Raw genomic sequence first — 22,874 nt, forward strand, 5'->3', positions numbered from 1 at the left:
ACACCGGGGTGGGGACAGGAGCTCTGGCTGCCTGTCCTGGCTGGACTCACGGGGATCGTGGCTCAGGAAGGTAGGGGGGACACCGGGGTGGGGGACAGGAGCTCTGGCTGTCCGTCCTGGCCGGGCTCACGGGGATCGTGGCTCAGGAAGGTAGGGGGGACACCGGGATGGGGGACAGGAGCTCTGGCTGCCCGTCCTGGCCGGGCTCACTGGGATCGTGGCTCAGGAAGGTAGGGGGGACAGGAGCCAGCATGGGGCAGGATCCCAGGGGGGATGTGGCAGCAGCTCTCGGCCAGCAGGGCTGGAGGATGCTGAAACAGGGGACAATCAGAGAGGGCTGTGGGACACACCAGCCTCCCAGCAGGTCCCCTGTGTTGTCCCCAGACCTGTACAGAAAGGTGTTCGTGTTCCGGAAGGATCCCAGTGACGCCTTTGTGGTGCTGCAGGCGCAGCTGGAGCAGCCCCTGCGCAGCTTCACCGTGTGCCTGCGCTCCTACACCGACCTCAGCCGGCCCCACAGCCTCTTCTCCTACGCCACCAAAGCCCAGGACAACGAGATCCTGCTCTTCAAGCCCAAACCCGAGGAGTACCGCTTCTACGTGGGGGGAAAGTTTGTCACCTTCCGTGTCCCCGAGGGCCGCAGGGACTGGGAGCACGTCTGCGCCAGCTGGGAATCCTCCACGGGCATCGCCGAGTTCTGGCTCAACGGCAAGCCCTGGCCGAGGAAGGGGCTGCAGAGGGGCTACACGGTGGGGGCTACAGCTGCCATCCTGCTGGGGCAGGAGCAGGACAGCTTCGGGGGTGGCTTTGACCTCTACAACTCCTTCTCGGGGGAGCTGACCGACGTCTACCTGTGGGACACGGGGCTGTCACCGGATAAGATGCGCGCGGCCTTCCTGTCCCTGCGCCTGCCGCCCGCGCTGCTGGCCTGGAACAGCCTCAGCTACGAGGTCAAGGGAGATGTGGTGGTGAAACCCCGGCTCCGGGAGGTGCTGGGGGCCTGAGGGCTGTGGGGTGTGGGGTGGTGGTGGCCTCGGTCCCCGCTGTCCCCTCCTCACCCCTGTCAGTCACACCCGTCTCCCCAGCAGTCAGCACGCCTTCACCTCTACAATGCACCAGGAGGAAGGTTCCCCAGCTGGGGACAGGGTCCCCCTGAGTGTCACCAACACCCAGGGCACCCAATCCCCTTCCCACACCCCCCAAGCTGTCCCACGGCTGTCCCTGAACGGGCAGGACACGGATCCAGCGGCTCCGGCGCTGCCCAGCCCCACGGGGAGTCAGCAATGGGAGGGGCCTCCCTCCCTTGGGGACAGGGGGACTGTCCCCAAAGCCAGTCCCCACCACGCTCACACGCCATTTCCCAACAGTCCTGGGGCTTGGGGACGAAGGTCAGTGTCACCACCAAAGTCACCGTCACTCTTGGGTGTCCTCGGAGTGGCTCCGGGTGGCTCCGAGGTCCCCCCTTTCCCACGGTGGTGACAGTGGCCAGGTTTGACAGTGCCATGGGGCCACTGCAGCTCTGCCTCCTCATCCTCACTGCACTCCTCGGCCCCACAGCCCTGCAAGGTAGGGGCATGGGGACACCGGGACTCCCTTGGGGGGCATGGGGACATGCAGGGGGGGTTATGGGGTCAGTGGGGCACCCAAAGGGTGAGGGGTGGGGACAAAGGGGGTACAGGGGAACCCACAAGGGTTCTGCAAGGGGGAGCTGTGCAGGGCACAGGGGTCTTGGCAAGGGTGGCAGGAGGGGACACGATGGCAAAGGGGCACCCTGAGCACCGAAACAGGGGGACAGCAGTGGGTGGGTGGTGGCACCCACCCCGTGATGCTGGAGATCACCTCCGCCGATGGCAGGAGCAGCCACCTGTGTGTCACCTCCCCCAGACCTGAGCAGCTCGGTGTTCGTGTTCCCCCGAGAGTCCCAAAATGCCCACGTGCAGGTGACGACCAAGCTGGAGAAGCCCCTGAACAACTTCACCGTGTGCCTCAAGTCCTACACCGACCTCACCCGGCCCTACAGCCTCTTCTCCTACGCCACCAGAAAACAGAGCAACGAGATCCTCCTCTTCAAGCCCAAACCTGGCCAGTATGACCTCAACGTGGGGAACCAGGTCTTGTCCTTCACGGTGCCTGAAATTCTCGGGGGGGCCCAGCACGTCTGTGTCAGCTGGGAATCCTCCACGGGCATCGTGAGCTTCTGGTTCAACGGGAATCCCTGGCCCAGGAAGGGACTGCAGAAGGGCTACACGGTGGGAGTGCCAGCATCCATCCTGCTGGGGCAGGACCAGGACAGCTTTGGGGGTGGTTTTGATGCCAAGCAGTCCTTCGTGGGGGAGATTTCATCCGTGTACATGTGGGACACGGGGATCTCCAGCGGCGAGGTGGTGTCGGCCATGTACGACACACCCGTCCAAACCCCCATTTTTGGCTGGAAGAATTTCCCCTACAAGATCGTGGGTGAGGTCTACCTGAAGCCCTGAGGTTGTCCCCAATCCCTGCTGTATAACCCCTTCCCCCAAAGCCACCCAACACTGCATAAATGGAGAAATGTTTTTAGGGTTCTGGTGGTCTTTAGGGAAGGGGGAGTGGGTTGAGGCCCACCAAGGCAAGGCAGGCTCAGAAGCTCCCTAGGGTGAGGGGGGAACAGGAGAAAGAACTCCCAGCTCAGGGCCTTGCTCTGGTTTGGGGACATGGGGCTGAGCTGGGGACAGGGTAGTCCTGGGGGGTATGGGCACCCCTGGCAGCCCCCAGGCATGGTGGGGCTGGGCTGGGGGCAGAACCTGGGGGCCAAGACTGTTGAGGGGCAGCTCTGTGATGGCCCAGTGTCCCCAAGCTTGGGGAGGTTCAGTCCCACATCCCAGATCCCTGGGGGTGCAGTTCTGGAGCTATTGGGGGGTTCAGCCCCATGTCCAGGTGGGCACAGTCCCATGTCCTGGGGGATTCAGACCCAGAGCTCTGGGGGTGCAGTTCTGGAGTTCTTGGGGGGTTCAGCCCCGTGTCCCTGGGGGGTTCAGCCCCATGTCCAGGCAGGTGGGCACAGTCCCATGTCCTGGGGGATTCAGACCCAGAGCTCTGGGGGTGCAGTTCTGAAGCCCTTGGTGGGGGTTCAGCCCTGGAGCTCCAGGGGTCCAGCTCTGTCTCCTGGGGATTCAGCCCTACAGCCCCGTGTCCCACACAGATCCAGAGGGTCCAGCCTTGAGTCCCGCTGGTGCAGCCCTGGAGTCCCGAGGTGTTCAGTCCTGGAGCTCCTGAGGGTCAGGCCCAGAGCCCCGGGGTGGCAATCCCGTGTCCCGGGTGCCAATCCCGTGTCCCGGGTGCCTCAGTCCCAGAGCCCTGGGGGGCTCAGCCCCCTGTCCTGGAGGATTCAGCCCCCCATTCCTGCAGCCCCCTGTCCCGGGGGGTTCCAGTTCGCTGCCCCGGAGGTTCAGCCCCGTGTCCCACAACCCCGCGTCCCGGCGCGGCCCCGCAGCCGTGGGTCCCCCCCCTGTCCCCCCGACACCCACCCGACCTCACCCGTGCCCCCATTGTCCCCTGTGTCACCTTCGTCGCTCACTGCGGCCTCTCCCGGCCCGCTCCGGCCCAGCTCCCCTCAGCTCGGACCCAGCTCCGCCTCAGCCCGGGCCCAGCTCCGGCCCCCGCTCCGCCCAGCCCTCAGCCGGCCACTCCCAGCTCCGCCCACCTCAGCCCGGCCAGCTCGCCTCAGCTCGGACCGAGCTCGGCCTCAGCTCGGCACGCCCGACTCCGCCTCAGCTCCGGTTCAGCTCGGCCTCAGCTCGGACCGAGCTCCGCCTCAGCCTGGGCACAAACCCGGCCCAGCTCCGCCTCAGCTCCGGACGAGCTCCGCCTCACCGCCCACGCCTCAACCGGGCCAGCCCGCCCAGCTCCGCCTCACCGGGCCAACGGCCCAGTCGCCCGGGCATCCGGCGCTCGCCTCCGCCTCATCCCGGGCCCAAACGCAGCCCAGCTCCGCCTCAGCTCCGGTCCAGCTCCGCCTCAGCCCGGACCGAGCTCCGGCCCCGCTCCGCCTCAGCTCCGCCTCAGCCCGGACCGAGCTCCGGCCCCGCTCCGCCTCAGCTCCGCCTCAGCCCGGACCGAGCTCCGGCCCCGCTCCGCCTCAGCTCCGCCTTAGCCCGGGCCCAACTCTGTCCCCGCTCCGCCTCAGCTCCGCCTCAGCCCGGGCCCAACTCTGTCCCCGCTCCGCCTCAGCCCGGGCCCGGCCCGTTCTCGCTCCGCCCCGCCCGGCCTCCCCGGTACGGCGGGGCCGGGGGACACCGGGGCGGAGGGAACGGAGCGAGGCCGGGGCCCAGCGGGGCCCAGCGGGGCTCGGAGCTGTGGGGACGGGGAGGCCCCGAGCTGGGCCCGGGGCGCTGAACGGGGGTCCCGGGAGGGGCTGATGAGGTGGGGGGGGTTTGAATTGGGGCAGCCGGTTAAACTCTGCTGAGGGGGTGGGTGTGAGGGTCTGACATTGAGGGGTCTGAATTTGGGGTTTGGGGTGCAGGGGAGTTTGGGGTACTCTGGTTATGTTCTCCAGGGTGTGGTTTTGGGGGGCTTGGGGGTCCTGAGGGTCCTGACATGGGGTGTCTCAATTTAGGGGTCTGGGGGCTTTATTTGGTGGTCCCAGGAGTCCTGGCAAAGGGGTGCAGGGGATTTTGGGGTACCCTGGCCACGTTGTCCAGGGTGTGGTTTTGGGGGGTCTGAACTGGGGAGTCTGGGGGTCTGGACCTGGGGGTCCTGGGGATCTGGCCAGGTTCTCCAGGGGGCTGGTTTTGGGGAACCAGGGGTCCTGATGGGCAGGGTCTGAGCTGGGGGTCTGGGGGCTTCACTTAGGGGTCTCAAGGGTCCTGGCCAGGGGGTTTTGGGGGTGGTACTGGGACTTCTGGAGGCGTGGAGGGTTCATCGGGGGATGGTGTTGGGGGGCATTAATTTGGGGTCTCAGAGGTCCTGGCCAGGGGCTGTGGGGAGGTGGTAATGGGGTCTGGGGTCATGACATGGGGGTCCCAGGGAGCCTGACTTTGTGGGTCTGTCAGGAGGTCCCAGGGGACTGAACTGGGGGTCCCAGGGGGCCTGGCCATGTTCTCGGGGGCAGGGATTTGTATTGGGGGTCCTGAGATCGTGGAGGCTTGGCCACATTTACTGGGGAGGGGGTGTTGGGGGTCATGGGGGTCTCTGGGGACCTGATTTGGGGGCCTGGCCACGTTCTCCTGAGGGTGATGTTGGGGGTCCTGGAGGTCCTGACCTGGGGAGGGCTGGCTGGGAGTTCCCAGGGGATCTTTCCTGGGGTCCCAACATCAGAAATGGGGGTTCCAGGGGTCCTGACGTGGGGGATCTGAGGGGATCCGCCCCAGAGCAGCAATGTCCCCTGTCCCCACAGGTGATGGAGCCCCCCAATTTCTCGTGGGTGGTCGAGGGGCGTCTGGCGGGGCTGGCGATGCCACGGGAGCCGGGGCACTACCGGTACCTGCGGGAGCGCGGCGTGCGACACCTGGTGTCCCTGACGGAGCGGGCCCCGCCCCATCACGGCTGCTGTCCCCAAATCCAGCTGCACCGGCTCCGCGTGGCCGACTTCACCCCCCCGAGCCCCGAGCAGATCCAGAGCTTCCTGCGGATCGTGGAGGAGGCCAATGGCCGCGGGGAGGTATGGCCGGGGACACCTCGGGGAGGGGACAGCAGGGGGACACACCTGGGGGGACAACTGCTGGAAGATACTGGGGGGGTCTGGAGGGGACAACTGGGGTGGTGACACTGGAGGGGGGGAAATCTAGGGGGGATACCTGGGGGAAGGCACCAGGGGAGGGGACACTAGGGAAGACATCTGGGGGAACACTTAGGGGACACCTTGAGGAGGTGGCATCTCAGGGTTGGGGGGTGACCTCAGCAGGGTGACACCTTGAGGGTGGAGGAAGACCTTGAGGAGGGAGGTTTGGAAAGATGGCACCTTGGTGGTGGGGGACACTTTGGAGGGGGTGACATCTTGGCAAGATGGCACCGTGGTGGGGGACACCTTGGGGGTAGGGGGGAGATGACATCTGGACACCTTGGGAGGGTGACACCTGGAGGAGAACACACACCTGTGGTAGGGCTGTGACACCTGGTGGCTGTGACATCTCAGGGAGTTGTCACTTCAAGAAGAGACACCTAGGAAGATGAGGGCAGGGGGTGACAGAAGGTGACACCAGGCAGAAATCCCATGAAGGCAGCGCCAAAATGGGCATCACCTGTCACTCAGAGGGGCACGTGGGCATCCAGCAGTGCCACCCACCTGCTGTGTCCCTGTGCCAGGCCGTGGCAGTGCACTGCATGCTGGGCCATGGCCGGACTGGCACGCTGCTGGCCTGTTACCTGTGCAAGGAGCAGCACCTGGCAGGTGGCGATGCCATCCGTGAGATCCGGCGCCTCCGGCCCGGCTCCATCGAGACCTCAGAGCAGGAGCAGGCTGTGCTCCGCTTCTGCCAGCACCTGTGGTAGGTGCCACCCTCCCCAGGGTGTCACCACGGGGGTCCCCTCCCTCAGCTGTGGCTCCCAAATGTCCCCAGTCCTCGCTCACTGGTGGCATTTTCCCCTCCGCAGCACTGGCGAGGAGAGCTGAGGACATGGATGGCATCCATGGAATTGGGCACCCCAAAGTGCCAGCTGTGCCCAGCCCCGTCTGTCCCCTCCTGTATTAAAGGACTGGCCTGTGGCTTCTCTCCAGGTCTGGTTTTGGGGTACACATTTTGGGGGATGCCTGGTCTTGGCTCTGCTGGGCACCCCCAGACTCGGCTTGGTTGGCAGCTGCATCCTGGGATTTGGAGTCCTGGCTCTGGGGTCTTGGGTTTGGGGTTCCTCGGGGTTCTGGTTCTGGATCCTGGCTTTGGGGTCAGTCAGGGTCCCAATTCTGGGGTTGTTTGGGATCCTGGCTCTGGGGTCGCGGGGGTTCTGGGGTTCTGGTTCTGGGATTCTTTGGGCTCTGAGGTCCAATTCTGGGGTGTTGGGATCCTGGCTCTGGGGTCCTTGGGGTGCTCTGGGTCCAGCTCTGGACCTGGCTCTGGGGTCCCTTGGGGTGATGGCTTGGATCCTGCTCTGGGGTCCCTGGGTAGCTCTGGATCCTGGCTCTGGAGTCCCTTGGGGTGATGGCTCTGGGGTCCTGGCTCTGGATCCTGGTCTCTGGGGTCCCTTGGGTGATGGCTCTGAGGTCCTGGGCTCTGGATCCTGGCTCTGGGGTCCCTTGGGGTGATCGCTCTGGGGTCCCGGCTCTGGATCCTGGCTCTGGGGTCCCTTGGGGTGATGGCTCTGGAGTCTTGGCTCTGGGGTCCCTTGGGATGATGGCTCTGGGGTCCTGGCTCTGGGGTCCCTTGGGGTGATGGCTCTGGGGTCCTGGCTCTGGATCCTGGCTCTGGGGTCCCTTGGGGTGATGGCTCTGGGGTCCTGAGTCTGGATCCTGGCTGTGGGGTCCCTTGGGGTGATGGCTCTGGGGTCCTGACTCTGGATCCTGGCTCTGGGGTCCCTTGGGGTGATGGCTCTGGGGTCCTGGCTCTGGATCCTGGCTCTGGGGTCCCTTGGGGTGATGGCTTTGGGGTCCTGGCTCTGGATCCTGGCTCTGGGGTCCCAGCTCTGCGTCCTGACTCAGGGGTTCCTCAGACTCCTGGTTCCAGGATCTTGAGTCTGGGGTCTCTCAGGATTGTGGTTCTGGGATCCCTTGGTGTTCCAGCTCTGGCGTCTCTCTGGGTTCTGGCTTTGGGATCCCAACTCTGAGTTCTGGCTCTGGGATCCTTTGGGGTACTCATTCTGGGGTGTCTCAGGGTTCTGGTTCTGGGGTCAGTTGGGGTCCCAAATCTGGGTCCTGGCTCTGGGTTCTGGCTTTGGAGTCCTGGCTTTGGGGCCGTGGCTTTGGGGTCCCAAATCTGGGTCCTGGCTCTGTGTCCTGGCTTTGGGGCCTTGGCTTTGGGGTCCCAAATCTGGGTCCTGGCTCTGTGTCCTGGCTTTGGGGCCATGGCTTTGGGGTCCCAAATCTGGGTCCTGGCTCTGTGTCCTGGCTTTGGGGCCGTGGCTTTGGGGTCCCAAATCTGGGTCCTGGCTCTGGGGTCCCTCGGGTGCTGTTTTTGGGGTCCCACGGGATCCCAGCTCTGGGGTGGTTCTGGCTCTGGGGTCCTTCAGGGACCATGAGCAGCCCCCCCCCAGAGCTGTCACCCGCCAGTGTCCCGATGCCACGTGGAAGGTGACAACCGTGTCAGCGCCCGGGGGCCGACCCGGGACGTTGATGCTTAAAGTGTAGCTTAGCCGGAATTGAGGCATCTCCATCCAAAAATCCAATCCTGGAAATCTCTTCTCAGCTGCTCCTAACCTTGGTGGCATTTAAATCCTGGTTGGAAGCAGTGTCACCGTCCCCGTTTCCGGGCGGGTGGCACATGGCTGGGAGCACTGCGGGCACAACTGGGGCCAGCGTCTCAACCAGCAGCTCCACAGTCCCCAAAAAGTTCCTTTGGAATGCCACAATATCACCATCCTCCTCTGGGGACAAGGCACCAGGGTGGTGACACTGGGGTGGTGGCATTGGCATGGTGACACCGGGCACCGCTGGCAATCTAGCTGTGCCCTGCCCAGATGTGCCCAGAATTGGGAAGGGGGCTCACCACAGGGTGTGGCCTCACTCCAAAACTCTGTGGCCACCCAGCTGGCCCTGGTGGCCCATGGTGGCATTTTGGGGACACCTGTATCCCCTAGGTGATGCCACAGCAAGGCCACACCAGCACACGGAGCCGTGTGGGTGGCACATACCCGGGGCACAGCCAGTTTGGGGTGCCCAGCCCTGCGTGGGTGCCAGCACGGGGACACCGGGGACACGGTGGGGACGATGTGGCCGCGGTGGGGACGGGGTGGCCGCGGTGGCAGTGCCGGACAGCGGTGTCCAGCCTAAGCTCACATGGGCCAGAGCGGCCCAAAGCTGCTTACGGCAGAATTATTGCCCTTAACCCCGCTGACTCCACGCTGTCCTCAGAGTCCCCAGGCTCAGGGGGACAGGCCAGGCCGGGGGGGGCTCCAAGGACCCCCCACCCCCTCCAAGGAAGGCTGGGCTGGGTGGGCATCACCGCCCCAGTGCCACCCCCGGGGTGCCCGTGTGGCCGGGCCGGTGTCACACGTGCGGGGTTTGCTCGTCCCTCGATCCCGGCTCTGAGCCTGGGATGCATCCAGGATGTCCCCTCTGTGTCCCCTCCTGTCCCCCACCAGGCTGGCGAGTGGCCCAGCTCCGGCTCAGCCCGCAGGATGGGGACATGGCACTGGTGGCTGTCCCCGTGTGGAGACACATTTAGGATGGGATTAGAGAGCGGGAGCTGGGATGGAGAAGGGTGAGCGGGGGGACATGCAGAGGGGACAGAGGGGACATAGGGCTGAACTGCTCCCAGTGCCACCCACTTGTCCCTGTGTCCCATGGGGTGATCACACACCCAAACCCCACCCACGTGTCCTGTCCATGTCCCATCCATGTGTCCCATCCATGTCCAACCCGCGTGTCCCCTCTTTGACCACAGTCCCACCCCTGTGTTCCCTGATCCCACCTCTGTCCCAGAGTGTTTTCCCTGCGTGTCCTGCTCGTGTGTCCCACTCGTGTGTCCCACCCATGTGGCACCCCTGTCCTATTCATGAACCCTCGGTGTCCCCCCCGTGTCCCACCCTATGTCCCACGTGTGTCCCACCCATGTGTCCCACTCGTGTCCTCCCTCTAGGTGCCCCTCCTGTAGCCCCTCGAGCTTCCCCCGGTCCCACCCATGATCCCCCCTGTGTCCCCGCCCTGTCCCCCTCGCTTCGCCCCCATATCCCCCTCCGTGTCACCCCAGAAGCCCCCCTGTCCCCCTGCCCCTCTCCGGGTACTACATTTCCCAGCATCCCCCGCTCCCCGCTGCCTCGCTCCGCCATTGGCCGCCTCCAGAAGCGCTGAGCGGCGTTTTCTGATTGGCTGTCGCCGCGGCAACGGGCGGCGGGGGGCGTGGCCGGGGCGGCCCCTCCCGCCGTCGCGGGTTTGTTTGCGGCCGCCCGGCGGCGGCGGCCGGAGCCGAGCGGACCCGGACGGACCCGAACCGAGCCGGAAAGAGCCGAAAGCAGCCGGGAAGAGCCGAGCGCTGCCAAGCGCGGCCGGCCGGGCATGAGGAGCGGCGGGACGCGGAGCCCCCCGCGCCCCCCGCCCGGGGCCGGTGCCCCCGGGGCTGCCCGGCCGAGCCCGCCGGTCCTCGGGCCCCGGTGACGCCGCGGGAACCGCCGCAGGGGGGGCCTGGGCTATGCGGTGGTGGCTGCGCGCCGCCGTCCTCAGCCTGCTCGCCGGAGCCGGGGGTGAGGGGCCGCCCCGGGGAGCGGAGGGGGGGGCGGCGGGGCCGGTCTGGCCGGTGCCGGGCCGCGGGGCTCGGGGCCGGGGAAAGGGTCCCGGTGTGTTCCGGTGTGTCCCGGCGGGACCGGTCTGTCCAGTGCCTGGTGCCCGGGAAGCGGGAGGAGGCGGGGGACAGCTGGGGACAGCGGGGGCGGGGGGCTCCGGGGGCGTGAGGAAGGTCCCGGTGTGTCCCGGTGTGTCGCGGTTTGGTCAGCGCCGGGTCCCGGAGAGGCGGGGGCGGGGGTTTCCGTGGGCAAGGGGAAGGGTCCTGCTGTGTCCCGTGCTGTCCCGCCCCCATCCCGGTTCATCCCGGTTCATCCCGGTGTGTCCCGTCTCACCCGTGGCCCGGTGCCGGTCCCGCAGGCAGCGACCGGAGCGAGCCCCGGGCCGTGGTGGGGCGCGTCGGGGGCAGCGCGGTGCTGGGCTGCGGGCTCCTGGGCGCACACGAGGCGCGCCCGCCGCTCTACGTGATCGAGTGGGTTCGCTTCGGCTTCGTCCTCCCCATCTTCATCAAGTTCGGGCTCTACTCGCCGCGCGTGGACCCCGAGTACGCGGGTGAGTGGCGGGGACGGGGCGGGCGGGGTTTCCCCGGGACCCCCGTGGGCTGTCCCGTGTCTCTGCTCGCTGTGCTTCGGTCAAACCGGGTGCTGCTGGTGTTGGACCACCTTAAACCCACTCCCGGGGAAGTGGGGGGCTCTTCCGGGGGTCTCGGGGGTGGGCAGGGAGGTCCCTACAGCAGGTGAGTGCCAATCGCCGTCCCCAGGGATGGCAGGAGGGATGGAGGTGCCCAGCTGGCAGAGGAGACACGGATCCCTGCCCAGCCTGGCGGCGTGAGGGATCCCCAGAGGGTGAAATGTGGGAGAAGCCCCCCAAACCCACCCCCGGGTCTGCAGGAGCATCTCCCTCAGGGTGGAACGGCCGAGCCCTGCCGGTGCCACCGGGTGCCCGGTGCCCGGGGGCTGCGGGCGCTGCCTCGGCCCGTGCGGGTCGCCTGAAGGTTGAGGCTGGGGAGGGGATTTCGGGGGAGCTGCTAATTGGAGCAAAGCTGGGCCGGGGACGGGCTGGGCGTGGGAGGGGGATATTGGCTGCTTTAGCGGGTATTTAAAGTGAGCGGTGGCAGAGCCAGAGGAATCCCAGCGAGAGGATCCCTGAGAGCACGAGGGGAAGGCCACAGGAGTGTCCCCTGGGCATGCGGAGGGCTGGTGATTTGGGCTGAGCCCAAACCCCGGCGTTCTGTGCCAAAATCCGTGCTCCAACCCTTCCTCGGGGCACCAGATCACGACTCAAACCCTGCTGCTAAAATTGCACCCTGCCTAAAAATCACCTCGGCTGGGACACCCAACTCTCCTGCTGCCCGGGGGATGCTTTCAGCAGCTCCGCCTTGGCTCTTGGGGACCAGCGGTGACAAGGAACGCCGCGGGCAGGACAAGGCACCTGCTCTGCCAGGAGGTCGGAGCTGGGCTCCTGTTACCTGAGCGCCGAGGGGCCCCGGGGCTGCCGCGGCTCCGGTTACCCAGGAAGGGGCTGGCAGTGCCCTGCCCGCCGCCCCCCTCCCCTCCCCCGTGTCCCCTCGTCCCCGGGGGCTGCGGGAGCAGATTGGGATCAGCGCTGGGGGAAGGGGCTGGTGGCTGGAATGAGGGCGAGCTGGGTGGGCAGGGGGGCTGGTGGCCGTCGCCATGGCAGCGGGCGCGGCTTGTTCTTGTTTTTCCATCGGCTGGGAAGGGATGGGTGCTGGGAAAAGGGCAGGGGAGGTGGGTGGGTGCAGGGCGATGCCAGCCCCCCCCACACCTCCATCCGTCGCTTCCCAGGTGGATCAGATCAGGTGTCACCGCTGCTGTCACCAGTGTCACTCCTGGGGAGATCGGGGGGGGTCCAGGGGACAGGGTGGGCTGCAGCTCCTTCTGTGACAGCGGATGATGGGATGGGGTCTGCTCTCCCCTGGGTGCCACCGCCACCCACGGTGACACGGGCCGCTGTCCCCTGCCCTGGAAGAGGGTCGGTGGTCTCTGGGCTGGCTCAGCCCCCCCCCTCCCCGGCTCTGGCCGCGTGGCGGGGGCTGCAGCCCCCTTTGTGTCCCCCCCCTTTGTGTCCCTCTGAATGTCGGTTGCCAGGCGCGGGGGGATGCTGGGCCACAGGGTTTTGTTTTTGCAGGGCGGTGGAGGAGGAGGAGGGGGCTGGGGCCGGCACAGGGGGATTAGGGGGAGGCTGAGGGGCGTCCCCAGGCTGCTCTGATCCCTTCCAAAGGGACCTTTGTTCGGGAGCCGGCTGCTCCCGCCGTGCCTGGGGCTGGGGGCTGGCAGCTGCTGGAGCTTCCCAAAGCTTCCCAGAGCTTCCCAAAGCTGTCCCACTTCCCAGGACCCGGCGTGGGAGGCAGGGCTGGCGGACCCCTCGTCCCACAGCTGTGGGGTGAAGGCAGAGGGGTGGGAGACAGCTCTGGGCGCTGCGGGAAAGGTTTGCACGTGTTCGTGTGCGGGGTTCGCACGGCTCAGGGCGGATCTCGGTGCCCAAACCCGCCTGCCCGGCTCCTGCCACTCCTCCTCATCCTCATCCTTGCCGGGCTCGTCTGGCGGGACACGGAATCCCAATCCCGCTGCCAGCCGGGGCTCCGGTGCCTCGGGCACTGCGTGGGGACCGTCTGTGACATCGGGTGGGGCTGCCCACGGGGCTCCCCAAAACTTTCCGTGGCGGGAACCCCCGGGAAGCTGCAGGTCCTGGGATGCTGATGGAGCATCGTGGGCGCTGCTCCGGTGCTGCCGGTGCCGTGTCCTTACTGTGGTGTCCCGGAGCAAAGTCACCTGGTGTGGCCCGGGGGTGCCCGGGGTGGCAGGGGAGGATGGATGCCCACGGAAGGGGGTCCTCAGGACAGTGGGTGCTCGGAGAAAGGGATGCCCAGGATGCTGGGTGCTCGGAGAAGGGGATGCCCAGGATGGTGGGTGCTCGGAGAAGGGGATGCCCGGATGGTGGGTGCTCGGAGAAGGGGATGCCCAGGATGGTGGGTGCTCGGAGAAGGGGATGCCCAGGATGGTGGGTGCTCGGAGAAGGGGATGCCCAGGATGGTGGGTGCTCGGAGAAGGGGATGCCCAGGATGGTGGGTGCTCGGAGAAGGGGATGCCCAGGATGGTGGGTGCTCGGAGAAGGGGATGCCCAGGATGGTGGGTGCTCGGAGAAGGGGATGCCCAGGATGGTGGGTGCTCGGAGAAGGGGATGCCCAGGATGGTGGGTGCTCAGAGAAGGGGATGCCCAGGATGGCGGGTGCCCCAGACAGGGGGTGTCCAGGACAGGGGGTGCCAGAGCGTTCGTTTGGGGCCGCTGGCCGCGCACCCCAGTCTGGGCTGAGCCAATTGCCCACTGCACCCTGAGCCGATTATGGCTCTGATAATAGCCCGGGGGATTAACGGGCTCTGTTCGCTCTCGCTTCGCTTCGGCCCTTATCCCTCTCCTCATCAAAGAGGCCGCGGGGCGTGGGGCTGGCTGGCGAGGACCCCACGGCCTGGGGGAGCCCCGGTCACCGTGTCCCCCCCGGGAAGCTGCGGGGGTTCACCGTGACCCCCCCCCCCCCCCCGTGCCGCGAGGGTGCCGGGGCTTAGCAGGGCTCCTAAGGGTGAGAGCGCTGGGGGGGCTCCCAGGGGGAGGGAGAGTCCTCGGGAAGGGGGAAAAGGGGTCGTGGGAGGGGTGCTGGGACCAGCGATGCTCGAAGTGCGTGGACCCGCCGTGCTGGGGGACCCCGGGCGAGGGCGGGGGACAGAGCCATTGTCGCCTTCTCTCCGTTGTCACCCATGGGTGTAGTGCTGAATGTCGCTGGCACCGCCGTTCCCAGCCCCCTGCTGTGCCAGCGTGGGTGGGCACCCTGGGGAGGGGATGGCCCTAGGGAGGGGGTGACCTGGCAGAGGGGTGGCCCCAGGGAGGGGGTGACCCGGGAGAGGGGTGACTCCAGGGAGGGGGTGGCCCGAGGAGGGCGTGACCCGGGCTAGGGTGGCCCGGGGAGGGGGTGACCTGGCAGAGGGGTAACCCCAGGGAGGGGGTGACCCAAGGAGGGCGTGACCCCAGGGAGGGGGTGGCTCGAGGAGGGCGTGACCCGGAGTGGGGCTGGGGGGTGGCCCAGAGGGGGACCCGGGGGGGTGGCGAGGGTGACCTGGCGAGGAGGGGTGACCTGGAAGGGTGACCCAGGGAGGGGGTGGCCCGAGGAGGGCGTGACCCGGGGCTAGAGTGGCCCGGGGGAGAATGTGACCCGGGGACGTGGCTGTCCCTGAGCCGCTGCCGGTGGCACAGGTCGTGTGCGGCTGGAGGAAGGTGCCTCGCTGCGCCTGGACCTGCTGCGTGCCGAGGACCAGGGCTGGTACGAGTGCCGGGTGCTCTTCCTCGACCGGCACAGCACCGACGCCGACTTCCAGAACGGCACCTGGATCCACCTCACCGTCAACGGTACCGGCCCGTCCCACCCTCAGCTGCTCTGCCAGGGCTGGCACTGGAAACGCTGGGCTTCCACACTGAGTTAAACCGGATCTGAGGGTGAGGGTTTGGATCTGGATTTGCCTTCCAGCACCCCCAACCTTCCTGGAGACCCCCCCTGCCTTCGTAGAGGTGCGGGACCAGGCTGCACTGAGCCTCACCTGCAGGGCTGTCGGCAACCCCCAGCCTGTTGTCACCTGGAAGAGGAGCGACCTGCCTGTCCAGAGCGGGGACACGGTGCAGGTGAGGGTGACAAACCCCTGGTCACCCCTCTGGTGGGGTGTGGCCAGGCTCTGCCGCCCATCCCCAGTGTGGTGGCACCTCCCTGCTGCCACCACCCGGTTCCTGAGCAGGTCGTTGTCCCTTGGTGGCCGTGTCACAGCCGGTGCCATTGCAGGTGAGCAACGGGACGTTGAGCATTGCCACCGTGGAACGTGCCAGCGCAGGCACCTACACGTGCCATGCCTCCAGCAAGGAGGGCACTGTCACCCACACCACCCGTGTGCTCGTGCAGGGTAAGGACAGGTGGGCTGGGCACACACAGGGAGCCATGGCATGGTGGGTTTTTTGAGGGGGGGGGCATCCCCTGTGCCCAGCCCTCACTGCCCCCTCACCCCAGGGCCACCCATCATCGTGGTGCCACCCCAGAATGTCACTGTCAACATCTCCCAAGATGCCTTTCTGGCGTGCCAGGCTGAGGCATACCCAGGGAACCTCACCTACACCTGGTTTCAGGGCAGCAGCAACGTCTTCCACCTCAGGTATGGCACCAACAGGGATGGCACCGGGGCTGCTGTGCCCTCAAGTGCCAGGGACGGGCTGGGTGTGTGCTGGGAGCAAATCCATCACCCCAGGGCAGCAGGGACAGTGCCAACTGTGCCACTCCCTGCTGTGCCATCCCTTCCCAGCCACCTCCAGGCTCGGGTCCGTGTCCTGGTGGACGGGAGCCTCCTGCTGCAGCGAACAACCCCGGACGACGCTGGGAAATACACCTGCACCCCCAGCAACGGGCTCTGGAAGCCACCTTCTGCCTCAGCCTTCCTCACAGTGCTCTGTAAGACCCCCCTCCTGCACCCCCAGGCCGTGGGGAACCCTGCTGTGGGGGCTGTGGTGGGAACAGGGGTGCTCCATGGGGACCCCAGCCCCGTGTGTCCCCGCAGACCCGGCGCAGGTGACCACCATGCTGCCGGAGACTCACCTGCCCAAGGGCATGCGGGGCGTGATCCGCTGCCCCTCCAGGGCCAACCCGCCCCTGCTCTCCGTCACATGGACGAGGGACGGGCGCCCGCTGGAGCTGGACAAGGTATGGCCACTCCCACCACCCTTTCCAAACCCCTCCTGCTCATCCTTTCCTCTCCCAGCTCCTTCCCAAACTCATCCTGCTCATCCTTTCCTCTCCCAGCTCCTTCCCAAACCCCTCCTACTCATCCTCTCCTCTCCCAGCTCCTTCACAAACCCATCCTGCTCATCCTTTCCTCTCCCAGCTCCTTCCCAAATCCTTTCTCCTCACCCATTCCCCTCTCCGAGCTCCTTCCCAAATCCCTCCAGCTCACCCATTCTCCTCTCCCAGCTCCTTCCCACCTTCCCAAACCCCTCCTGCTCACCATTCCCCTCTCCCAGCTCCTTCCCAAATCCCTCCTGTACATCCTTTCCTCTCCCAACTCCTTCCCAAACCCATCCTGCTCATCCTTTCCTCTCCCAGCTCCTTCCCAAATCCTTCTCCTCACCCATTTCCCTCTCCCAGCTCCTTCCCAAATCCTTCCTCCTCACCCATTCCCCTCTCCCAGCTCCCCGGCTGGTCCCTTCGTCCCGACGGCTCCATCGTCGTCGCCACGGGCAACGACGACGCGCTGGGGCTGTACCGCTGCACGCCCTACAACAGCTACGGCACCGCCGGCGAGTCCCGGCCCACGCGGGTCCTGCTGAAGGTGAGGAGCCCCTCGGGGTCCCCATCCTGGCTCTGCACCCCCTCAAAGCCCCCCCAAACTGCCCCTCTGCCTTGCAGGACCCTCCTGCCTTCACGGTGCGGCCCAAGGAGGAATATTTCCAGGAGGTGGGCCGGGAGCTGGTGATTCCCTGCGTGGCTCAAGGGGATCCCCCACCCACCATCAGCTGGGTCAAGGTAGGGGCTGCTGCTTTGGGGGGTCAGCTGAGCCCCCTCCCCCAGGAACAGAGACTGCTTTTGGCCTCCAGGGCATCATTTCTTGTCCCTACCCCACTCCTGGGGCTGTGTCCCTGTCCCCACTGAGTCCCATCCCAAACTGGGGTCCCATCACATGGTTCCTGAAGGGTCTGAGGTCACTTTGCTTGGCTGTCCTCTAAGATTTGGAAAAACCCTTCCCCTCGGCCTCCAAACCTCCCCCTTTTCATGTCCCCTTGTCCCCAGTGTGGCAGTGTCACGGTCCCAGCCCTGCAGGGGGCAGGTTGGTGGCACCCCCCATCAGGGTGTCTGTGCCCTACAGGTGGGCAGCGTGGGGAAGAGCAGTGCCCAGGTGGATGGGAACAGCAGCCTCGTCCTCCACCCCCTGATCAAGGAGCAGCACGGAGTCTGGGAATGCACGGCCACCAACCAGGTGGCCAGTGTCACTACTGCCACCTCTGTCCATGTACTGGGTGAGCTGCCCGTCACTGGGATGGTCCTGGGGTGGGCAATGTGCTGGAAAAGGTGGTCCAAGTCCCCTGGTGTGACACTGCTGCCTGCCAGGTACCAGTCCCCACGCTGTCACCAATGTCTCCGTGCTCCCACTGCTGCTGGCAGCCAACATCTCCTGGGAGCCAGGCTTTGATGGAGGCTACTTCCAGAGGTTCAGCGTCTGGTACACCCCTCTGTGAGTGCCCACCCTCGCCGTGTCCCCCTCCCCAGGGACCTCAGCTCCCTCTCATGGGTCCCTCCTGTCCCCAGGGTGAGGTACCCACCGCGGGCACACCACGACTGGGTGTCACTGTCGGTGCCAGCGGGGGCTCAGCACCTTCTGGTGGAGAACCTGCAGCCAGACACCAGTTACCAGTTCAGCGTCCTGGCCCAGAACAAGCTGGGCAGTGGCCCCTTCAGCCAGATCGTCACCTCCGTGCCCAGGGGTAAGGGCAGCTCCCCAAAACACCCCCTGTGCCCAGGTACCCACCTGGTGCCAACCTCTGCTTTCTCCTCAAGGCTTCCCAGTGACCACAGTGCCTCCGGAGCCACCAGCCATGACTGTGCACGTCTTCCTGTCCCCACCCCGGGCTCTGACTGCCAACGAGACTGTCAGGGGGGTCCTGCTGCGCTGGCACCCCCCTGCCCGTGCCTCGGTGGCCCTGAGCGGGTACGCGCTGGAGCTGCGGCAGGACAAGGGCGGCTGGGAGGTGCTGGAGCGCTCCATCCCCGGCACTGACACCCAGGTGCTGGTGCCAGGGCTCATCAAGGTGAGGTGTGGCTGGTGCCAGGGCTCGGTGGGCACCGTGGCAGGGTGGCTCACGGCCCCGTGTCCTTCCTCAGGACGCCTTCTATGAGTTCCGACTGGTGGCCTTTGCTGGCAGCTACATCAGCGACCCCAGCAACACGGTGAACGTGTCCACGGCAGGTGAGGCTGGGCTGTCACCTGGGGACAGAGGACAGAGGTGGGAAACATCCAGATTCCCAAGGGACAACCCCCCCTTCGTGCTGCCCCCATGTCCCTGCTGCTAAACTGAGGGCATGGGCAGAGCAGGAGCCCCAAGGCTAAAGCTGAGGCAACAGCCAGAGTGGCTTCAGCCTCAGGGAGCAGAGCATCCCCTCTCCTGGTGCCCATGGCAGGGGGCACAGCAGCCCTGGTAGAGCCCTTGCTGTGTCCCCATGATGTGCCAGCCTGATGGGGTGCCCTGTGTGTGCCAGGGTCCCCCCAAGGGCAGAGCAGCCCTGGTGGGGCAAGAGCTGAGCCCTTGCTGTGTCCCCACGATGTGGTGACACCAGGGGGGTTGTGCCAGCCTGATGGGGTGCCCTGTGTGTGCCAGGGATGGAGGTGTACCCGTCCCGCACGCAGCTGCCGGAGCTGCTGCCACAGCCGGTGCTGGCAGGGGTCATCGGGGGCATCTGCTTCCTCAGCGTGGCCGTCATCTTCAGCACCATGGCCGCCTGCATCATGAACCGGCGCCGCGCCGCGCGCGTCCGCAAGCGCCGCCAAGGTACCCCCGGGGACAGGGGACAGGGGACAGGCCAGCCGGGGTGGGGACCGAGTGGGTGCCGCCGTCTCCTCCTCCTCCTCCTCCTCCTCCTCATCACGTTTTGAGTTGCTCGCCGTGTGATCCCCCTGTGTTCTCATGGCCTTCCAGATCCACCACTCGTCTTCTCCCCCAGCAAGAAGCTTCCACCTCCACAGTAAGTCACGCCATTGCCACGCTGCCTGCCTTGTCCTGCTGTGTCACTGCCATGGCCCCTCCATCCCACTCCTTCCCTGTCCTGCTCCCTCCATCCCACTCCTTCCCTGTCCTGCTCCCTCCATCCCACTCCTTCCGTGTCCTGCTCCCTCCATCCCACTCCTTCCCTGTCCTACTCCCTCTATCCCATTCATTCCCTGTTCTGCTCCCACCATCCCACTCCTTCCCTATCCTGCTCCCTCCATCCCACTCCTTTCCTGTCCTGCTCCCTCCATCCCACTCTTTTCCTGTCCTGCTCCCTCCATCCCACTCCTTCCCTGCCATGCCATGCCATGCCATGCCATGCCATGCCATGCCATGCCATGCCATGCCATGCCATGCCATGCCACACTCCCTGTCCCTCTCTCGCCATGCCAGGCTCCTCCACATCCCATTCCCTCCCTACCCCACTCCTGCCATGTCACACCTCTGGCTCCCACTCCCCCAAATCCTGCTGCCTCTCATCCCACTCCTGGCCATGCCACACTCTCCTCCCTCTCCACGTCATGCTCCCCTCCATCCCTTTTCCTCCTTATCCTACTCCTGGCCATGCCATGTTCCCATCCCTGTCCCATCCCACCGCGCTCCTCATCATCCCTCTGCCACCACCTGGGGGCACAGGGACAGGCTGGGGACAGCCACACCCTGCCCAAGTGTGTTAGGAGCGGGGTGCTCTCCTGGCGTGCTCCCTCCGGGCAGTTTTACCCGGAGAAAAGCTCAGGAGATGCAGGAGCAGGGTCTGGCAGCACAGCTGGAGGTGCTGCAGCTGCTGCCTCTCCCCTGCAGCAATGCTCGTGGCCCTGCTAGCCCCGCCAGCACGGTGAAACTGAAGCTGCAGCCATCCCCGTGCCGGAGCCTGCACCGGAGCCTGCTGTGGGGTGAAAAAGCCGGCACCAGCCTGGGGCTGAGCATCGCCGGCTCCCCCTACCCCGCCTACGAGAGCCACGGGCGGGAGCACGTCCCGCTGGAGCGCATCTGCCGCGGCCCCGACGGCCGCTTCGTGCTGGAGACCGACCCGCGGCCGGAGCCGGAGCCGGAGCCAGAGCCGGAGCCTCCGCGGGACCCCCGGCAGCCCTACCGCCAGCTGCCCGCCGAGGAGGAGGAGGAGGATGACGAGGACGAGGAGGAAGAAGAGGAAGACGACGAGCCCGTGTGGCACAGGGGGGTCTCGCTGCGCCCCCAGCCCGCGGGGCAGCCCCGCCGGGGCTCCCGAGCCTCCGGGCACCGCCACGGCCGCTACTTCGGCTACGGCAGCAGCAGCCCCGTGGACGAGGCCGTGGCGTTGAGCATCACCGACGTCAGCCCCGTGGCCTCTGCCGCCGCCACCCTGCCTTACAGCGCCGTCCAGGAGCCCCCCCGGCCCCGCCACGGCGCCCCCCGGGACTCACCGCCCCGCCAGGGCTCCCCCCGACCGGCCAGCGGCCCCCCGGCGACCCCCGCCCCTCCGGCCATCAGCGGCATCCTGCAGTACCTCAGCCTGCCCTTCTTCAAGGAGATGTGTGTGGACGGCGACTGGCCCTCCCCGGAGGAGCAGGGGGAGCCCCCCGGTACCGGTGCCCGGCCGGAGCCCCCCGCCAGCCCCCCGCGCCCGGGGCGGACGCTGTGCCCGGACTGCATTGACCCAAGTGCCAACGCCACCTCCCCTCCCGTCACCGCCGCGTTCCTTCAGCCCCCCCGGCTGCCCCTGGGCCCCGCCAAGGCCTCGCTGCCCGGTTCCCCCTCCTGGCCCCGCTCCCCCAGCCCCGGGCCGCCCCCCCAACCGGCCCCACATCTCCGGACTGAGACCCCGGGGCGGCCGCCGGACGCTGCAGCCCCTGAGAAGCTCCCTCGGGGCAGCCTGACCAGCCAGAGCAGCGGCCGGGGCAGCGGATCCTTCCTGCGGCCCCCCTCGCTGGCACCGTCTCTGGGTGGCACCTTCCTGGGCACTCCCGTCGGGGACGGGGGCAGCTGGCACAGTGGGGGCTCGGCAGCAGAGGAGGGACGGGGCAGGACGGATGCTGGCGCCGGGAAGAGGTGAGCCATGGGCAGGGCGCTGGGATGAGCTCCTGCAGCGTGCTGGGGCAGCTCCGAGCCTGTCCCAGCCCAGCTGGCACGGGGCGGCCTGGCACGGAGCCACCTGGCTGCCTGGCAGCCCTGCAGTGCCCTGGGGACACCCCCCTGTGTCCCTGTCCCGAGGGACCACTCCAGTTCTCCCCCAGCATCCCCACTGTGTCCCCACATTCCTCGGGGTGATGTCCCTGATGCTCATCCCTGGGATGTGGCCTTGGCATCTGCCCCTGACACCCATCCCGGGGCACCTGGGGCTTCGGGGGGGGTCTCTCCTGGCATTCATTTTGGGGTCTCAAGCCCATCCCTGGCATCTGACCCGTCATGGTCTGCCCTGAGCTCCATCCCTGGCCTCTCCTACCCATCCCCAGGCTTTCACAGCCATCCCTCGGGGTTTCACCTTTTGGGGTCTCTCCTGGCATTGATTTTGGGGTCTCATGCCCATCCCTGGCATCTGACACCCCAGGATCTGCCCTGGCATCCAACACCTCATGGTCTGCCCTGAGCTCCATCCCTGGCCTCTCCTACCCATCCCCAGGGTTTCACTTTTTGGGGGTCTCCCCTGGAGCCCACCCCCGGGGTCTCACCCCCTCCGGCCATGCCCATCGCCCCCTCCCCGCAGGAGAAACACCTCGGTGGACGAGAACTACGAGTGGGACGCGGAGTTCGCGCTGGAATCGGAGCTCCTGGAGGCGCTGCAGCTTTACCGGGGCGCGGCCCGGCCCGGCCCGGTTCCTCCATCGCGCTGCGGGACCTGCAGCGGCACCGTGAGTGCGGCCCCCCCACCCCCGTGCCCAGAGCCCCGTGGCCGCCCCGGCGGGTGCCGCGGCGGGGCCGGACGCTGCTTATCTCCCCGCAGAGCCCGGCTCGGCCCCGGTGAGCTCGGTGTCGGCGGAGGCGTTGGGGACGGGGGGTCCCCCGGAGCGTGGCCAGACCCCCCGGCCCGAGGGGTTGGGGGCGCGGCGCCGCAGGGAAGGGGCCCAGCAGCGGCGGCAGAGGGTGGGCGCCCGCGGGTGCTGCTCGGAGCGCTTCGAGGTGGCCACGCTGCTCTAGGGACCCCCGGGACCCCCCCCGGGTGAAAGGATGGGCGCGGGGGGGGGGAATAAAGAGGCGTGAGAGCAGCTCTGGCTCCTGTTGGCGGGGGGATCCCCGAGGAATCCCGGATTCCACGTCACCCCTCTGTCCCATGTCTTCCATTCCATCCTAACCCCCCCCTCCATCATCTCGGTGTCCCCCTCCCACCTCGTCCCGCTCTCCGTGCCTTGTGCAGGCTCCCCCATTCTCCTGTGTCCTCATCGTCCTCATCTTCCTCATCCTCTGGCCACAGTTCTCCCCTTTCCCCACTCGCATCTTCCCGGCCTCGCCCTATCAATCCCACCCCCCCCAATCTTTCTGGTACCCCCACCCCCATTTCCTGGTACCCCCCCATCTTCTCGTGTCCCCCCACGTTTTCCTCCCAGCCCCATTTTCCTCACGCCCCCCCTCATCTTCCTCCCTTGGGGTGTCCCCCCCCCATCTTCTCGCTACCCCTCCCCATTTTCTCCGTGTCCCCCCTCCCCCATGGGATTTTCCCGCCATCTCATCGCTGTCCTCCCCATCCTATCCGGGTGGCCGCCATCCCTGTCCCCTCCCCAATGTCCCTGTCCCCTCCCGCTTTCCTCAGCCCCCCCCC

General features: G+C 66.9%; 4 protein-coding genes across 9 annotated transcripts in view; all 4 read left to right on the top strand.

Annotated features, from left to right (window-relative positions):
- Positions 1-1,184, top strand: part of LOC108964195 (cell adhesion molecule 3-like) — a 36,858-nt gene extending 35,674 nt beyond the window's left edge. For 2 of the 5 annotated variants that reach the window (XM_050984236.1, XM_030226224.2), the window contains one exon: positions 385-1,184. In XM_050984236.1, the coding sequence (XP_050840193.1) occupies positions 385-1,004 (620 nt within the window). In that variant the 3' untranslated portion in view covers positions 1,005-1,184. Of the gene's footprint in view, positions 1-70 lie in introns of all 5 variants that reach the window. The other 3 variants (XM_050984234.1, XM_050984232.1, XM_050984235.1) reach the window with 3 other exon arrangements.
- A 288-nt stretch (positions 1,185-1,472) lies between these two features.
- On the top strand, positions 1,473-2,552 carry LOC103825306 (serum amyloid P-component-like). 2 transcript variants are annotated; one of them, XM_018925897.3, is made up of 2 exons: positions 1,473-1,566; positions 1,885-2,552. In XM_018925897.3, the coding sequence occupies exons 1-2, from the start codon at positions 1,503-1,505 to the stop codon at positions 2,478-2,480; spliced, it is 660 nt and encodes a 219-aa protein (XP_018781442.1). In that variant the 5' UTR covers positions 1,473-1,502; the 3' UTR covers positions 2,481-2,552. The 2 variants fall into 2 exon arrangements, with proteins under 2 accessions (XP_018781442.1, XP_009098830.2); XM_009100582.4 differs by having other exon boundaries at positions 1,474-1,566; positions 1,855-2,552.
- A 1,707-nt stretch (positions 2,553-4,259) lies between these two features.
- Positions 4,260-6,679, top strand: DUSP23 (dual specificity phosphatase 23). Its single transcript, XM_050984226.1, has 4 exons — positions 4,260-4,398; positions 5,372-5,635; positions 6,280-6,461; positions 6,568-6,679. The coding sequence occupies exons 2-4, from the start codon at positions 5,375-5,377 to the stop codon at positions 6,584-6,586; spliced, it is 462 nt and encodes a 153-aa protein (XP_050840183.1). The 5' UTR covers positions 4,260-4,398; positions 5,372-5,374; the 3' UTR covers positions 6,587-6,679.
- A 3,300-nt stretch (positions 6,680-9,979) lies between these two features.
- IGSF9 (immunoglobulin superfamily member 9) lies at positions 9,980-22,617 on the top strand. Its single transcript, XM_050984286.1, is given in 21 exon segments — positions 9,980-10,302; positions 10,700-10,891; positions 14,606-14,758; positions 14,877-15,028; positions 15,183-15,300; positions 15,405-15,546; positions 15,694-15,839; positions 15,946-16,088; positions 16,573-16,713; positions 16,791-16,907; positions 17,248-17,398; positions 17,490-17,613; positions 17,688-17,863; positions 17,937-18,187; positions 18,261-18,345; positions 18,755-18,925; positions 19,073-19,118; positions 19,943-21,169; positions 21,825-21,916; positions 21,919-21,969; positions 22,062-22,617. Coding segments are annotated over 21 exon segments (3,924 nt in total). The 5' UTR covers positions 9,980-10,250; the 3' UTR covers positions 22,256-22,617.
- Positions 22,618-22,874: the final 257 nt, after the last annotated feature.

Source organism: Serinus canaria, chromosome 25 (assembly GCF_022539315.1).
Source record: "Serinus canaria isolate serCan28SL12 chromosome 25, serCan2020, whole genome shotgun sequence".
Taxonomy (NCBI): domain Eukaryota; kingdom Metazoa; phylum Chordata; class Aves; order Passeriformes; family Fringillidae; genus Serinus; species Serinus canaria.

Excerpts from the sequence above, each read along its gene's own strand:
- LOC103825306 (XM_009100582.4), top strand. The coding sequence starts at position 1,503 with ATGGGGCCACTGCAGCTCTGCCTCCTCATCCTCACTGCACTCCTCGGC. Across the intron at positions 1,567-1,854 it reads CGGCCCCACAGCCCTGCAAG|GAGCAGCCACCTGTGTGTCA; the intron begins GTAGGGGCATGG and ends CGCCGATGGCAG.
- DUSP23 (XM_050984226.1), top strand. The coding sequence starts at position 5,375 with ATGGAGCCCCCCAATTTCTCGTGGGTGGTCGAGGGGCGTCTGGCGGGG. Across the intron at positions 5,636-6,279 it reads AGGCCAATGGCCGCGGGGAG|GCCGTGGCAGTGCACTGCAT; the intron begins GTATGGCCGGGG and ends TCCCTGTGCCAG.